This window comes from Pinus tabuliformis, chromosome X (genome assembly GCF_031772625.1).
Source record: "Pinus tabuliformis cultivar Carrire ecotype Pingquan chromosome X, CPIR1, whole genome shotgun sequence".
Classification (NCBI taxonomy): Eukaryota; Viridiplantae; Streptophyta; class Pinopsida; order Pinales; family Pinaceae; genus Pinus; species Pinus tabuliformis.
In genome coordinates this window covers 689,783,003-689,800,888 of record NC_142308.1, presented here as the reverse complement: position 1 = coordinate 689,800,888, position 17,886 = coordinate 689,783,003, and the positions used below count along the sequence as shown (strand labels likewise).

The 17,886-nt window shown below is 43.8% G+C and overlaps 1 protein-coding gene across 1 annotated transcript; it reads left to right on the top strand.

Annotated features, from left to right (window-relative positions):
* Positions 1 to 10,234: 10,234 nt before the first annotated feature.
* On the top strand, positions 10,235 to 11,536 carry LOC149141852 (small ribosomal subunit protein uS11m-like). The gene has a single exon (XM_089447461.1). It carries the CDS (start codon positions 10,989 to 10,991, stop codon positions 11,499 to 11,501), a length of 513 nt encoding a protein of 170 aa, XP_089303587.1. The 5' UTR covers positions 10,235 to 10,988; the 3' UTR covers positions 11,502 to 11,536.
* The last annotated feature ends 6,350 nt before the right edge of the window (positions 11,537 to 17,886 follow it).

Genomic DNA, 17,886 nt, shown 5'->3' with positions numbered 1-17,886 from the left:
GCAGGGCTCCCATAGTAAGTACATAATGGGAATGTGCAACCACATAATGAGTATCATGCAGAGCAATGGCTAGCCCATGGCCAGTCCTATTCCAGTGAGTCCTCTTATCTATGGTGGACGGAAAGACCCTGCAGCAGATAACATGGGTGTAAGGAATGGGATTCATAACTTTCTTACTCGTCCAGCTTGTCCATCTCGCGATGGCTAATTCCTTTCTCCTTGATTTCATGAACGCCTATGCAGGTAGGTAGTTATCTGACTGGCTCAACGACGATTTCTACTTCGAAGAAGGAGTAGGATGAATCAGTTTCTTTCATATAGACAAGGAGTCGAAGAAATGTTTTTCAATGTTCGAAGGGTTATGTATCCTGTTATACCAGAGATGGTTCGAGTAAGCATTATCCAATCGTTTACTAGCTATTGGGTACATCGTATAGATCACTCACGTAGAACCTGGCACGAACACACATCCTGTGCACGTCGAACTGGTAACGAACTTAGAACCACTTCCATCCTGTGCACGTCGAACTGATAACACACGTAGAATCGCCACCTTCCTGGGACGTGGGATGAGAACTGATAACACACTTAGAATCACCTCACTTTCTAACCACCTGCTGGAATGGGGTATCAATAACAAGGCACGTAGAACATCCCTTTCCTGTTTAAGTACTGCAACTGTTCACGCACGAACACCTAATTCCTGGGCATGTGTGATCAGAAACTGTTAACGCACATAGAATCACCCCCTCCTTCCAGGCATGGGGAATCGAGAACAGGTGGGCACTAGGTTGTTTCCTTCTCTGCCCTTGCCAACGCCATTTCCATCGTTCATCGCCAACGCCAATCAACATCGACATCGAACTCGAAATCATCCATATCTACCCACATCGAATCCATGTAAATATCCGCCTGGTGGGTGCTTCTTATGTCTGGCTTGTAGGGTGTCTGTGGGGTGGCCCCTTGCCATTGATTAGGCCCCTGTGAGTAACCTCTGTGGATTAGGTCCCATTGAGTAGACCCCTCCCATTGGATTAGTCCCCTTCGAATATTCCCCTTCGATTAGCTCTATGTGTATCTGTGTGCCCCCTCCCTCTCCCTGTGGATTAGTCCCTGTGACCTGTAGCCTCTGTGAGTAGGCCCCTCCTTGTGAGTAGCTGTAGGAACTCCTTCCTATTTGGTATCAATCGGTAAGGCTGCCAACGCTCAAGCATTCATTCGTCTGTCCGACAACCCTTCTGTCTAATCAATCGATCACTAACCGGTGGTAGTCCCCATCGATTCCTGGCATTCCCTGACAAGCGTGAATGAAACCATTTTTCTAAACAGGTGCATTGTAAGTAACGCATCTTAAATCTTACATTGTTCCGAACCGTTGAGCCAAGACATTGAGATTAGCGCAGTCAATTAGTGCAGTTGAATAGCGGAGCAGCCACAGATGAATAGCCAAGCAGCCATCCGCCACCGGTGGATTTTCCCCTATTTTATTAGCCCTGCAGTTAAATAGCGCAACAACCATCCAAGTTGAGTAGCCCAGTTGAGTATCCAAGCCAATCAAAGCTAAAGATGATCCCAACCAAGCCCCTGATCCCAACCCCGCTATGACTGGCAATTGCTATGGCACTGCCCCCGTCTGTCAATGAACTGTTTCTCGGCACTGCCCTTAAGAAACGTACTCCTGGTCACGGAGAGCTGGTCACATACAACTATTGGGTACATACTATGGGTCACGTAGAACCTGGCACAAACACCTATCGGGCATTGGGGATGGAAACTGGTGGGCACTAACGACCTCCTGGGCACTAACAAAACTGGTAACTGAAGGTTGTAGAACACTGACCTTGTAGCACTGACTGGCAGCTTGTATAGTTCATGCACGAAGTATAGGTTCAATGGGTAGAGTTTCCATAATAGAGGTTCATGCACAAAGTATAGGTTCCCATGAGTCTAGATTCGATGACTAGAGCTTCCATTCATGCACTGACCAGAGCTTCATCATGCCATGCTGCACTGAGTAGAAATTATTGCTGCACCGACTAGCTCATACTGACAACTGGTGATACTGTAACTCCTGGCAAAGAATCTTGGCATCGAGTGAATCGAGTAGCGGGATCGACTCTTTATGAGTACCTGGATCGAGTACCAGCATTGAGTACCGGAATTGACTTCATCATCTACTCTGGGATCGACTGCATCGAGTGATCGGCACCTGTCATCGATTGGCAGCATAGAGTAGCAGGATCACCTCTTGGATCGATTGCATTGACACCTGGATTGCGCCTCCCAGCATCGACACCCGGATCGACTACTATTGGCTCTCGGCAATGATGGGTGGGGATGGGCTGCTATCGGTTCACAGACAGAGAAGTAATACATAGTTCCCAAACAGAAAATAAGGTGCCTCCCTGAATCGACTAGCGGAAAAGATTCCTTACATCTAGTGACTAACCACCACCAGAACTGGAATACTGGCATCGAAACCTACCTGAATAAGCCTGGTTCTTGGTTGTGCATCTGTGGTTAGGTAAGCTCCTCCGGTAGGTAGGTATTAGGTATAAAGAGAAAAAGGTAGGTAGTATATAGGTAGGTAGTTTGCTTTGTTTGGGTAGGCAGGCAGTATTCCTGTTTCTGCTAGATCAGATTCTTCTACTCTTGCCGATGCTCCACTCCTAAGACAACGAACTTTGAAATGGTTCTTCTGTTCAACCCGGTCCTTCTGGAGATTGGGATGAGGATTTACGAATAGATGGAATGATTCTACACCCGGCACAGAGAGACGATATGATGTGTTAACCTCGGGAACTCCACCTTTGCCCGGAAGCTACGAATGCTCTAATCTCCGACCGGGAGGAGGGCGGCCGGGATGGAACTACCCGACTGGGAACCTAGGGATGGGCTTACCCATACCTAGAGAATGATAGATAGTTATAATGGCTGGTGATGAGGCCTTCTTGGCTAGCTTTCTGTCTTTCTGGCTTAGTTAGATGGCTACTAAGGCTGGTAGCTCTGCAGGATGATCTACTGGTGCTACTGTAACTGCTTGTGCTGCTTAAACTTACAAGAGCATAACCAACTTCTGAACCATTTGAAGGATATGAATGAACGAATGAGTAAGCGAATTAATCTCGTTTTTATTAGTGCTTGGTACTGTTATTTCCCTTTCCGGACGATAGTTCTTCAAGTTGGGCTTTTGGGAGGTTCAAGTATGTGCTAGGCTTATGGCTGAAGGTTGGCTGAAGGTTCAAGGCATCTGGCTTCTGTTGGACTTGGCATGGCTGGTGATGAAGGCGGAAGGTTGAATGCTTCTGGTGGATGGCTCTTCTTGGCTTCTGTCCCTTCCTTAGCTCATTTCAAGTGTACTTTATTCCACACCTTTGGGGCCCACGAGGTCCGAAAAAGAAAGCCAGTTTTCATAGCATAGGGGTTGGTAACAACTATAGATAGAAAAAAGCATAATGACATATATAACGAGCATCATTCAATCTCTCAAGAATGACTAATGAATCACATCGAATCTGGTATGACACATATCGATGCATTCATTCGTTATATACGTAATTACGCCAACCAACCACTATTACTGATTTTGAAGGGATGGATGGCTTTCTTTCTAGCTTTCTTTCTAGCTGACTAAATGACTGACAAGAACTTCAATGGCGGAGGTTTTAGCAGAATACACTATTCGTTTTGCCATTTTAGGATGCGCAAGCAGGCTCGACTGATAAGGAGAGGACCGGAGGGACGGAGTCACTCACTATTCCGATGGTGAGGGGATCGACTGATAAGGAGAGGACCGGAGGGACGGAGTCACTCACTATTCCGATGGTGAGGGGCTCGACTGATAAGGAGAGGATGCACAAGCAGGCTCGACCACTATTTACCCACCCAATCCACTAAGGCGGAGGTTTGAACATCTTTCTCTCCTCTCAATGGCGGCCCTCTCCTCTCCCTATGGTTGAGTACCTAAAGGTCCTCTCCCATTGGTCGAGCCTGCTTACGCATCCTTAACAGTCGAGCACCTCTAGACCTTATGGTCGAGCACCTCTCCTTATTAGTCGAGCGTGCTTACGCACCCTCACCATCGGAATAGTGAGTGAATCCGTCCCTAAAGGTTCAATTTACTTATTGGGTGGGGGGGCGTTGGTCGAGCCTGCTTCTGCATCCTCTCCTCTCGATGGTGGCCCTCTCCTCTCGATGGCGGCCCTCTCCTCTCCCTATGGTCAAGTACCTAAAGGTCCTCTCCCGTTGGTCGAGCCTGCTTACGCATCCTTAACAGTCGAGCGCCTCCGGACCTTATGGTCGAGCACCTCTCCTTATTAGTCGAGCATGCTTACGCACCCTCACCATCGGAATAGTGAGTGACTCCGTCCCTAAAGGTCCTCTCCTTAACAGTCGATCCTGCTTACGCATCCTCTCCTCTCCCTATGGTCGAGTACCTAAAGGTCCTCTCTCGTTGGTAGAGCCTGCTTACGCATCCTTAACAGTCGAGCACCTAAAGGTCCTTATGGTCGAGCACCTCTCCTTATTAGTCGAGCGTGCTTACGCACCCTCACCATCGAAATAGTGAGTGACTCCGTCCCTAAAGGTCCTCTCCTTAACAGTCGAGCCTGCTTGCGCATCCTTAACAGTTGAGCCCCTGACGAACCTTATGGTCGAGCACCTCTCCTTATTAGTCGAGCGTGCTTACGCACCCTCACCATCGGAATAGCGAGTGACTCCGTCCTTGAAGGTTCAATTTACTTATTGGGTGGGGGGGTGTTGGTCGAGCCTGCTTCTGCATCCTCTCCTCTCGGTGGCGGCCCTCTCCTCTCCCTATGGTCGAGTACCTAAAGGTCCTCTCCCGTTGGTCGAGCCTGCTTACGCATCCTTAACATTCAAGCACCTCCGGACCTTATGGTCGAGCACCTCTCCTTATTAGTCGAGTGTGCTTACGCACCCTCACCATTGGAATAGTGAGTGACTCTGTCCCTAAAGGTCCTCTCCTTAACAGTCGAGCCTGCTTACGCATCCTCTCCTCTCCCTATGGTCAAGTACCTAAAGGTCCTCTCCCGTTGGTTGAGCTTGCTTACGCATCCTTAACAGTCGAGCACCTAAAGGTCCTTATGGTCGAGTATCTCTCCTTATTAGTCGAGCGTGCTTACGCACCCTCACCATCGGAATAGTGAGTGACTCCGTTCCTAAAGGTTCAATTTACTTATTGGGTGGGGGGGCGTTGGTTGAGCCTGCTTACGCATCCTCTCCTCTCCCTATGGTCGAGTACCTAAAGGTCCTCTCCCGTTGGTCGAGCCTGCTTACGCATCCTTAACAGTCGAGCACCTAAAGGTCCTTAACAGTCGAGCCTGCTTATGCATCCTCTCCCTCTCCCTCTCCTCTTGATGGCGGCCCTCTCCTCTCCCTATGGTCGAGTACCTAAAGGTCCTTAACAGTCGAGCACCTCCGGACCTTATGGTCGAGCACCTCTCCTTATTAGTCGAGCGTGCTTACGCACCCTCACCATCGGAATAGTGAGTGACTCCGTCCCTAAAGGTCCTCTCCTTAACAGTCGAGCCTGCTTACGCATCCTCTCCTCTCCCTATGGTCGAGTACTTAAAGGTCCTCTCCCGTTGGTCGAGCCTGCTTACGCATCCTTAACAATCGAGCACCTAAAGGTCCTTATGGTCGAGCACCTCTCCTTATTAGTCGAGCGTGCTTACGAACCCTCACCATTAGAATAGTGAGTGACTCCGTCCCTAAAGGTCCTCTCCTTAACAATCGAGCTTGCTTGCGCATCCTTAATAGTCGAGCCCCTGACGGACCTTATGGTCGAGCACCTCTCCTTATTAGTCGAGTGTGCTTACGCACCCTAAAGGTCCTATGGTCGAGTGCCTTCGGACCTTATGGTCGAGCACCTCTCCTTATTAGTCGAGTGTGCTTACGCACCCTCACCATCGGAATAGTGAGTGACTCCGTCCCTAAAGGTTCAATTTACTTATTGGGTGGGGGGGTGTTGGTCGAGCCTACTTCCGCATCCTCTCCTCTCGATGGCAGCCCTCTCCTCTCCCTATGGTCGAGTACCTAAAGGTCCTCTCCCGTTGGTCGAGCCTGCTTACGCATCCTTAACAGTCGAGTGCCTCCGGACCTTATGGTCGAGCACCTCTCCTTATTAGTCGAGCGTGCTTACGCACCCTCACCATCAGAATAGTGAGTGACTCCGTCCCTAAAGGTCCTCTCCTTAACAGTCGAGCCTACTTGCGCATCCTTAACAGTCGAGCCCCCGACGGACCTTATGGTCGAGCACCTCTCCTTATTAGTCGAGCGTGCTTAAGCACCCTCACCATCAGAATAGTGAGTGACTCCGTCCCTAAAGGTTCAATTTACTTATTGGGTGGGGGGGCGTTGGTCGATCCTGCTTCCGCATCCTCTCCTCTAGATGGCGGCCCTCTCCTCTCCCTATGGTCGAGTACCTAAAGGTCCTCTCCCGTTGGTCGAGCCTGCTTACGCATCCTTAATAGTCAAGCACCTCCGGACCTTATGGTCGAGCACCTCTCCTTATTAGTCGAGTGTGCTTACGCACCCTCACCATCGGAATAGTGAGTGACTCCATCCCTAAAGGTCCTCTCCTTAACAGTCGAGCCTGCTTACGCATCCTCTCCTCTCCCTATGGTCGAGTACCTAAAGGTCCTCTCCCGTTGGTTGAGCCTGCTTACGCATCCTTAACAGTCGAGCACCTAAACGCCCTTATGGTCGAGTACCTCTCCTTATTAGTCGAGCGTGCTTACGCACCCCCACCATCGGAATAATGAGTGACTCCGTCCCTAAAGGTTCAATTTACTTATTGGGTGGGGGGGCGTTGGTCGAGCCTGCTTACGCATCCTTAACAGTCGAGCCTGCTTACGCATCCTTATCAGTCGAGCCCTGTTGCCGGTCCTCTCCCGTTGGTCGAGCCTGCTTACGCATCCTTAACAGTCGAGCCGATGGCGGCCTTATTAGTTGAGCGTGCTACGCACCCTGACGGACCTTATGGTCGAGCAAGAAATCGATGGCGGCCTTAACAGTCGAGCCCCTGCCGGTCCTCTCCTTATCAGTCGAGCCTACTGTAGCATCCTTATGGTCGAGCCTGCTTGCGCACCCTTCGGTACCTTTGGTCAAGCCTGCTTACGCATCCTTATGGTCGAGCGGCCTAACGGCACCTATATTTCTTCCCCTCAAAGAGCATAGCGAAGGGAAGGTTCTTAAAGAAAGCGCTTTCAGCAACTAGAGAGAGATCATAAGGCAAGCATAATGACATATATAATAATGACATCTATCATAATGACATCTATAATAGCAGCATTTTCTGGTGTCATTTCGGCTATCGAGTCATGCCATAATGACATATATAATAGCAACATTCAGATTAGCACCTACTTACCTTCTCAGAGGGGAAGAAAGCCATTTGAGGGGAAAAAAGAGAAGTACGGTAAAAAACATCCATCCTGTTGTGTCTATCTTTGCTAAAGCAATGTAATATATAATTCATGAATGCATAATGACATATGCCCATATATGCATTTTCTGGTGTAATTACTGCTATAATGAATGACGTAATTACGTATATAATTCATGATTGGAAGGCATGGCAGAGGTTCGCGAGATCGATCTAATTGCTCGCGAAATGACATATATCGAGTCATGAATGGCTGCATTTTCGGCATTCGAAAGGTGCGAAGCCGCTTGTTCTTCCGAGAACAAGGGACGGAGTCACTCACTATTCATATGGTGAGGGTGCGTAAGCACACTCAATTGTCCAGGCCGCCATCGTTTTAACGCTCACTCATCATATGGGTGAGGGACGAAGTCAATCATTATTCATATAGTGAGGGTGCGTAAGCACGCTTGACTGTCCAGGCCGCCATCGTTTTAACGCTCGCTCATCATATGGGTGAGGGACGGAGTCACTCACTATTCATATGGTGAGGGTGCGTAAGCACGCTCGACTGTCCAGGAGAGGGCATTTGATGCTCAAAATAGATCATACTCAAAACAAATAGTTTGATCCTGGCTTAGAACGATAGCGGGGTAGAGTAATTGGTCGACTCGTCAGGCCCATGACCTGAAGACTGCAGGTTCGAACCCTGCCCCCGCCTCCCAAAACGAGATCTAACACAGGGTCGATCAGTAAGGTCCTTTCTTTCCCAGTCCAGGCTTTCTTGGAGATGAGGAAGTGAAGACTTAAGGCGTATAACGTATTGACTTTGAGGTACGTAGTCGCTCGACCAAAGGGTGCGTAAGCACACTCGACTGTTAAGGAGAGGATGCGAAGCATGGCTCGACCAATGTCCGGTTAGGGGCTCACTATTCATATGGTGAGGATGCGCAAGCAGGCTCGACTACTATTTACCCACCCACCCCAATCCCCGAGGGGAGAGGGACGGAGTCACTCACTATTCATATGGTGAGGGTGCGTTAGCACACTCGACTGTCAAGGCCGCCATCAACGGAGTCACTCACTCATTCCGATGCCCACCACCCAATAAGCATCAAGGACCGGCAGGGTGAGGACCGACAGGGTGCGTAAGCACGCTCGACTGTTAAGAAGAGGGGCTCGACTGCTAAGGCCGCCATCGTGAGCCTGTCGAACTCTCGACCTATGGGAGAGGTAACGTGGCCCCTCTCAAATAAGTAACTAAGACGAGCAACTCTCTTTTGGGGGAGGGGCCCCAAAAGAGAGGACCGACAGGGTGCGTAAGCACACTCGACTGTCAAGGCCGCCATCGGCTCGACTGATAAGGAGAGGCCCGGTAGGGTGAGGACCGACAGGGTGCGTAAGCACGCTCGACTGTTAAGAAGAGGGGCTCGACTGCTAAGGCCGCCATCGTGAGCCTGTCGAACTCTCGACCTATGGGAGAGGTACGTTAAGTGACTCGACTAACAGGAGAGGTACGTTAGTGACTCGACCGTAAGGGAGAGGTACGTTAGTGACTCGACTAACAGGAGAGGAACGAACGCTCGACTATAAGGCCGCCATCGACTCACTCATTCCGATGCCCCCCCACCCAATAAGTAAAATGAAACTTGAGAACTAAAAGGCCGCCATCGGCTCGACTGTTTTTTTTACTTATTTGGGGGAGCCCCCCCACCCAATAAGTAAATTGAAACTTGAGTTGCTCGACCAACGGGCCGCCATCATAGCACACTCGACTGTCAAGGCCGCCATCGATTTGGAAGCTCATCCATCATATGGGTGAGGTTGCGTTAGCACACTCGACACAGTGGTAGAGGAAGCGTAAGCAGGCTCAACCGTAGAGACCATAAGCCCACCACCCCATAAGCATCAAGGAACTTTAGTTGCTCGACCCCCGGGAGAGGAAGGCAGGGCTCGACCGTAAGGGAGAGGATCTTTTCATAACGTGAAAACGCCTGGCCCTGGCAGCAAGCATAATATCGTATACATCATATCTCGATACAATCTCCCATGCTTTCCGTTGGTAAACGAATAACCGACCACCCGAAGCCCTATATCTTATTTATCCCTATACCTTGACTACTCGTACGAGAGTCTATTTCTGGATAGATATAATATAGGAAAGGGAATAAATAGAACCAGAGAAATGATGCCCCAACCGGATAAATCCACTTATTCCACACAATTCTTCCGGTTATGCCTGATCTTCCTCACTTTTCATAATAGGGGATGACCTTGCCCGATGCGGACAAGCGGGTAAACCTCCTTACCTTCTCACCTTACCTGAGCGAACCTGAGCTATGCGTACGTAAGACCTAGACCGTAGCTCAGGGAAATCCTCTCCTTATCAGTCGAGCCTGCTTGCGCATCCTCGCTATGCTTTTCTTTACCTTATGCTCGGGCAGGCAAGGGACCTTACCTGATGGATGCGAAGGTAATACCTTCTTCGCTATGCTCAGGGAAGGTCCTGGTCCTGAGTGAGCTCTGCTCAGGCTTTGAGGGGAATCAATATTAGGGGATAACCTTCGCTATCGCAGGTCAGTAAGCAAAATTCTGTCACTATATATCGTAGTTGGAGGCGGGATAACGGTCAAATAATTCCCCAGCACCCGCGCCCGGTACGGTCAAGTAATTCCCCGATCCGCTCGTTCTTCGAGCCCTCTCCCGGTGGTCGAGAGTTCGCTACCTCACCCTGCTTTTCCTTTCCCCTTTGGGCAGGCGTATGGAGTATAGCCAAGTGGTAAGGCATCGGTTTTTGGTACCGACATGCAAAGGTTCGAATCCTTTTACTCCAGATCTGTGTGTGCAATTATGAATATGAACTGGTGCTCTTCAATTCCATCCAAATCTGTACTGACGAACGGAGCAAGCTTCCCATTTTTCGCCATTCGAAAACCTATCTAAATACATGAAGGTCAAGAAGGGTGGTGTGGTTGAGGAAAGTCAAATGCAGCCAGTGGAACACCTAACTCCTCCAGTCCCGAATCGACTGACTGACTTTGGGAAATTCTTTTGGGTGAATAGGCCGGCCACCGCTGTACCACCACGACCACTACTTCCAGGTAGGTAGGCGACCATAATGCTGGAACAGATCTTCAGGGTGCGGGGAAGGGGACTGACTCCTTGATAGAGGATCTGATCCTTCAAATAGATTATTGCCTAACTGAGAGGCGGGAATTTGTGTAGGTTATCCCAACCCGGGTTCAAATTAGGTTCGGGAAGATATGAAAGGTAAACCCTGTAAGGTCCTGCCCAGTAAGGTCCTTACCTTTATCATTTTGAATTGAGGGTCAAAAATATAGGTCCGGCAGGGCTCGACTGTTAAGGAGAGGAACTTGAGTTGCTCGACCATTTTGGTGGGGCCGCCATCGTGAGTAAGCGAACTCTCGACCGGCCCCCCACCAAATAATTAGGGGACCTTCTAGCAATTTGAAGGGAAGAAATATAAGTAAGAAGAGTTATTAGGAATGAAAAGAGAAGGAACGAGGAAAGAAGAAGCGACTGATGAGTGAGTGGGAGCGCTACGAAGAGCATAGAGCTATAGTTTTGAATAAACACCTCTAATATGATGAGAAAACCCAAGCACTTGGGAAAAACGACGGAGCAGGATCACGTAGAGCAACAAGTTATTGCGGACAGGAGTTTCAGATCCATGAACTTTGTACAAAGCATCCCGGAGGAATATGAGCAATCGGAGCGGAAAAGAAATAGGGAGAAGAACAAAGATTTCGTCCATTCCCCACCAATCCACAATAATACCTTTGTAACCGCGACGGATGATAAGGGGAATAAAAAAACTGGGGCCTCCGCGGGTTGCTTGGAGGAAATGAAAGGGGGGTCTCGTCGCTCGACCAAGTATGCTGCTGAAGCAACTGCAGAACATGTCGGGCGATCCGCAAAAAAGAGAGGGAAGCCAGTTGTAGTGAGAGTGAAAGGATCTACCTATCTCGGGAAAAAGAAAGCAGTGATCCCGAGCTCTCGAAAAGGAGTAGGGAGAAAATCTCTCATTATGTACATCCACGATGTAACCCAACTTTCACATAACGGATGCCGACTCCCCAGGAAACGTCGTGTTTAAATCTCATCATAAATTGATTAAGTTCTCCATTTACTTCTACCTATTATTCTTACTCACTCAAATTGAGGAATGAAAATCGCTCGACCAACGATGCGCAAGCAGGCTCGACTACTTTTACTAAAAACAATTCAAAAGGAAATCTACCGAGATTTGTGCATTATTTTTATTTAATTTTATGGTTTTATTAAAAAGATCTATCCAAGTTTTTTTAACGACTATTAATAATATTAAGTAATACAATTGTGTTTGATAATGTGAGCTATGGTTTTTATCGGTTGACATTAAGTCGTGTGTGGATCCGTGCAGGGGTCTTATTAATTTTTATTTTATTTTTTTTATTAATATTAAAATAAAATAATACTAAATAAAAAAACAAGTATTCAAATTCAACCTTTTGTGATCCATATCTTGTTATATAAAATATTTTAGAAAGAAATCACATTGAAGATTTTGACCATCTAGTGTGATTCATCTTCAGTACAAGATGAAGAAACAGATTTAGATCACATTGAAGATTTTGACCATCTAGACCATCCAGTGTGGTTCATGTTCAGTACAAGATGAAGAAACAGATCTAGAAAGTAGGTTAAATAGGAAGATAGGTCATCATAACGGCTCGAAGAAAATGGCTATATTTGACTAGTGAAATAATTTATTTATTTAATTTTATTCCTACTGCAAGTAAAAATTGTTTTGATCCTTGTTATATATATCTTTTTCCAAGTCAAAATAAATTTTAATATATATATATATATATATATATATATAAAATATATATTTATAAATGTTTAAATAATTTGTTTATATAATTATATTCCTACCGTAAAAAAGAAAAGAAAAGAAAAAAGAGGTTTAATCCTTGTTATTTATCCTTTCTCAAAGTCAGAACAGAGTTTAATATATAATAAATAAGTAAATAAATAATACTAATAAAAAGTAAAGGTAGGAGTTTCTCTCTACCTAAAGCATAAAAAAGGAAGAAAAAATGAATTAGAGAATAAAATAGACGGGACAAAAGCCTGGACAAAGACGAAGAAAAACTAAGAGAGGGGAATCCAACAGCTACTAATTTTTCAGCCTTCATCCCTATTAATATTGGGGGAAGACCTCTCAATTTCAATGGCTTACCTAAACTTACCGTGATGAAAATGAAAGAATATTTTTTAAATAATGGAGGGTACACTGTAATAATTATAGTACACATGTCATGTCATTGGAGTACAGATTGATATAATGAGAGTTGTACAAATTGTACATGTGTCATTTTTACATACTTTTTTCAAATTTATATTCTTCAAATTATTTTGTTGTCTTACAATTAAAAAATAAAACCCACAAAAATGGTCTATTCAATACTTTACACCAATGAGAAAATGGAAATTTTGAATTTAATTACAAGCCATTTATGTTTCTAGTATATAGTAATTAATATATAATGTTAATTTTCAAATTATTAATATTTATTGTACATCTTAATTAGTTATATAGTATATAATAATTAATGATAGAGTACACAAAAGTCAATTCTTGCCATCATTACACAATAAAAACTTTACACCAATGAGAAAATGGAATTTTTTTCTATGGCTCTCTGTGGTCATTGAAACTCGTGGATCTGCGGCTCTCTGCGGTCATTTTTGACTTGGATTATTTGCGCTCTTGGATATTTTTTGTGGCTCTCTGCGGTCATTGAAACTCGTGGATCTACGACTCTTGGATATACCAGATTGGGAGCAACGTTGAACCTATTGTGTCTTATGACTTGGATTATCTGCGACTCTTGGATTTTTTCTGCGGCTCTCTGTGATCATTGAAACTCGTGGATCTGCGGCTCTTGGATATACCGGATTGGGAGAAATGTTGAACCTATTATATCTTATGAATTGGATCTGCTGCAGTGCTGGTCTGCGGTGCCATCTTTGCGAAGAATAACAACCATTCATCTTTCCAAACCCAATCTGATTTGCGGACTGCGGTTCGTTCGGGGCACGTGCGGTCTATGGTCCGGTTCGCTGATATCAGGTTCACACATTCCTTATCTTTTTCTAATACATATCTACTCATATATTTTCAAGTATGAATAATTCACCACAACCACTAAAGATTACCAAAGGTAGTCCTAGCACAGTTACTTTACAAAGCCTTTATGAGTATATAGAGTCTTTAGAGAAACGTAGAGAAGAAAGAGAAGTCAAGCTACAAACAGAGTTAGAAGCCATGCTAGAAAATAAATTCACATCTCTTGAAGACAAGATCTAAAAACAAATAGCAAATAAAATAGAACTATTGGAGAATAAAATGGAGGCAATAGAGAATAGGTTGCAGGTTATAGAAAAATAGAACCAAGATACTAACCAAACATCCCAACAAGGAGATGCTGATACTTTAAAGTGTCTTAAAATGAAGGACATGGTTAAAGAACTAAAAGAAAAAATTTAATAGCCGCCTCACCTTAAATAGTGCGACAGGTAAATTAGATATCAAATGAATTAAAGTTGAAATGAAAAAATTGATAGAATTAGACCATAAGCATAACAAAAGGGCCTTGAACCTTATAATATTTGGTTTGAAAGAGGAGGTAGACAAGGATACTTTAGCCATAGCCTAGATAGAATTACATAATAAATTACAAATTGAAACAACGTGTCTCACATAAACAACAAGGTTGGGGAAATTAAGTGAGAATAAAAGAAGGATGATCTGAATAAAGGTGAGCTCTACTGACCATAAGTATGACATACTTAGTAAAACCTCAAGTTTAAAAGGAATGAGAATATTTATAAATGAAGATCTCATTCCGGAAGATCAAGCAGAATTAGGAAAGGAGGTTCAAAAGGTAAAAGAAGCTCGGAAGGAAGGAAAATGGGCAATAATGAGAAATAGAAAAGCCGTTATTCGAGATAGAAACCAAAAAGCTAGTAATAAATAGTAGTTCAACATGCTCCAGATTCTTTCTTGGAATTGTCGGGGCTTTCCATAGAACAAAGGCCCCAAGCTAAGTTGGATCTCGAATGATGTTGATATTATATTGCTTGTTGAAACTTGGGAGCACGAAGAACCTAAGGTCCCTAACATAGATGGCTTTGCATTATGGTCTACCTGGAACAAGTGATCCTCTCGTAGAGGCATTGGGGGTATAGCTTGTTACATTAAGAAGAACATCTACTCCCATGATAGGATTTATAGAAACGACCCTTGCAACCAATATAGTTGGATAGAGATTACTGACATTAATGATAAAAATACTTACATAGCAATATGTTATCCCTCCCCCATCAATTCTAACTTCTATAAGAAAAAGATTCTAGATAAAAATAGTCCTTACAATGGTTTAAAGAATGATATTTCTAGCCGAAGGAATGAAGGTAATATCCTTTTAATGGGTGACTTTAATGCTCGAACTTCAAGCAACCAAGCTATTCGTCTAAGCAATCATTCCAACCCTAATCCTCTTTGGTTAGATGAAGACCTTACTCTGGCTAGCCAATACAAAAGGAGCTCTGAAGACCTTGGGGAGAATTTGTTTGGGTCAGAGCTAGTCAAGCTCTATAGTGCTCAGGATCTCATAATTTGTAACGGTCTAAAGAAGTGGCTCAATTCTAGTCAGATGACCTGCATCCATGGCCTTGGTAGCAGCGTGGTACACTATGTTATTTCTGATCTCCCTTTATACAACAAAATAATAAATTTTGACATCTTAAACGACCACGAACTTGACCCTGATCATAGGCCTTTACTTACAACTCTCAATCTTGTCATGCATAGAGATCCCATAGAAGATAATCCTTATAGACAAAAGAACTTAATCTTTGATAGAAATAAAAACGATCTCTTTCTAAATTAATTAAAAACTAATTTGCTTCCTTTATCTAGTACAGACAACATAGAATACCTCTATCATAATTTTACTACAACCCTCTCATATTCTATTAACAAGTTCTCAATTGAAGTTTCAAGTAATAAAAGAAACAACAAAACCAACCCATGGTATGACAAAGATTGTAAAAGTGCGAGGAGAGCAATTAAGGAAGTTGTTGATGAATCTCTTAAAATTGGCAAGATAAAAATATACAAAGCCCTTACTAAAAGGGAAAAAAGGTAGTATATTCATAAAAGACAAGAGAATCTCTTACACCTCTCTAAGGTAGCTCCTAAGAAATTCTGGAGGCAGATTCTAACTAGGAAAACTAAAGATAATAATAAAATTGCTTTACATGACTGGAATTCCTATTTTAAAAAGCTTTATGAATCTCCAAATGTCATGGATAACTTTGAAACCCTCCTCACAACGAAATAAATTTTCTCATTACGAGACATTGATTTTTGGGGTTAAAACGCCTAGCAAATGGGAAAGCCAAGGACATTGAAGGTTACCAGGCTGAAATCTTAAAAATTGGAGGTCTTGTTCTCATTCCCCACATCCACAAGATTTTCAATCAAGCGGTCAAGGAAGGGTTCCCTAAAGCTTGGACTCAGAGCCTCATTATCCCTATTTTTAAAAGTGGGGATACAAATAATCCCTCTAATTATCAGACAATTGTGATCAGCCCTCTCTTATCCAAGTTATACGGTATTATTTTGGAAAAGAAGTCGAGCATATGGCTTGAAAGTGAAGGTAAGTGAGCTAAAGGCCAAGCGGATTTTAGAAGGCAACACTCAACAACGAACCACCTCGTTATGCTTAGGATCATTGTGGAGGAATGCCACAATGATAAATTCAATCTCTTTCATTGCTTTGTGGACTTTAGAAATGCTTTCGATATGGTTCCTAGAAACAACCTATGGAATATATTAGAAGAGATAAAGGTTCCTTTCGAGTTGAAAATTTGTCGCCATAAGGTTATACGAGAATGTAATTGCCAAGTTAAAGAGCAATGAGGGGTGGTCGAAAGATATTAAGTGTAATATCAGAGTTAAACAAGGTTGCCCCCTCTCCCCTACCCTATTTGGCATTTACATCGACAAGCTAGAAGGTTGTTTAGAGGAAGTAGGTTGTGCTGGCACGATCTTAGCTATGATAGTCATCATCCTTATTCTCTATGCTGATGATATTTTTCTTCTCGCAAGGTGCCCATTTGATCTTGATAAGAAACTTAGACTTCTTAAGGATTTCTGCTCTACCATGGGTATGACTGTTAACACTGACAAAACAAAAGTTATGATTATGAAATCCAAAGACACTTATGCTAATTTTATGTATGACAATAGTAACTTGGAGGAAGTGTCTTCTTATAAGTACCTAGGAATCGATATTCATCACAAGCTCAACTGGAACTATAGCATTGAGAAAAGGATTAATGGGGGGTGGAAATCTTATTTTGGTCTTGAAAATAATTGTAAAACGACAAACCTTGTAATGTGGGATAGAAAGAAGTTCCTCTTTGAAACTTTAGTCACAGTTGTTATTTTATATGGATGTGAGGTTTGGGGTTGCAACATCTCTAGAGAATCTTGGAGAAAGATTGAGCAAATCTAGAAGTGTTTTATAACGCATAACCTCAAAATTAAAAGTAATGCACCCTATCCTATTCTCCTTATAGAAGTGGGTCTTTCCCCTATCGAGAGCCTAGATATGACTAGGTTTTTGTTGTACAAGCACAAACTCAATAACACAGGAGACCATAGACTTCCTAAACTAGCTTTAAATTCTAGACAAAACCACCTAAGGCTCAAATGAGGTTGTTATAAAGACAATAGGACCTAGTTAAACCATTGGGACGTCGACAAGAATGTTGCATTGCAAAACATTAAAAACATTAAAAATATTGCTACTTCTAAGTTCAAAGAGAAAATGCGGTGTGAGAAAGATTTAGCAGCTAAAAGAAAATTAAGATATTATAAGGAGGTCATAACCCCACCCTAGAAGATCAAAATTATCTCTCGATTTTAACTAGCTCAAAGAAAAAAAATAATATAGCCAAGATTAGAACGAACTCTCATGAGCTCCATAGTGAAACGGGTCATTGGGCAGTTCCTAAAACACCATGGATGGAAAGGATCTCCCATCTCTGTGAGAATATGAACATTGAGGATGAAAATCACTTCCTCTTAGAGTGCCCCGCGTACAACCACATTAGATCTCAGTTTCATAATCTTTGTTGCAATACTAATCTTCCTAGCCTTTTACGATGTCAAAATTATAGTGAGCTCAGGAGGCTTCTCTCCAAGCTTTTTGAGCATAGGAATAAAATCTTAAATCAAACTAAATAATTCGTTTTCTTTAGGTCTGATAGACCAAAGTTTGGTCTCAGTGGACATTAACCATCATCATCATCATCAATTAATGATAGAGTACACAAAAGTCAATTCTTGCCATCATTACACAATAAAAGGGGAGACGTTTCAACGAATCATATTTGAGATAAATAGAAATAAATTTATTTAA

What these genes read in the sequence shown, in the direction of transcription:
- LOC149141852 (XM_089447461.1), top strand. Translation starts at nt 10,989, where the DNA reads ATGATGAGAAAACCCAAGCACTTGGGAAAAACGACGGAGCAGGATCAC.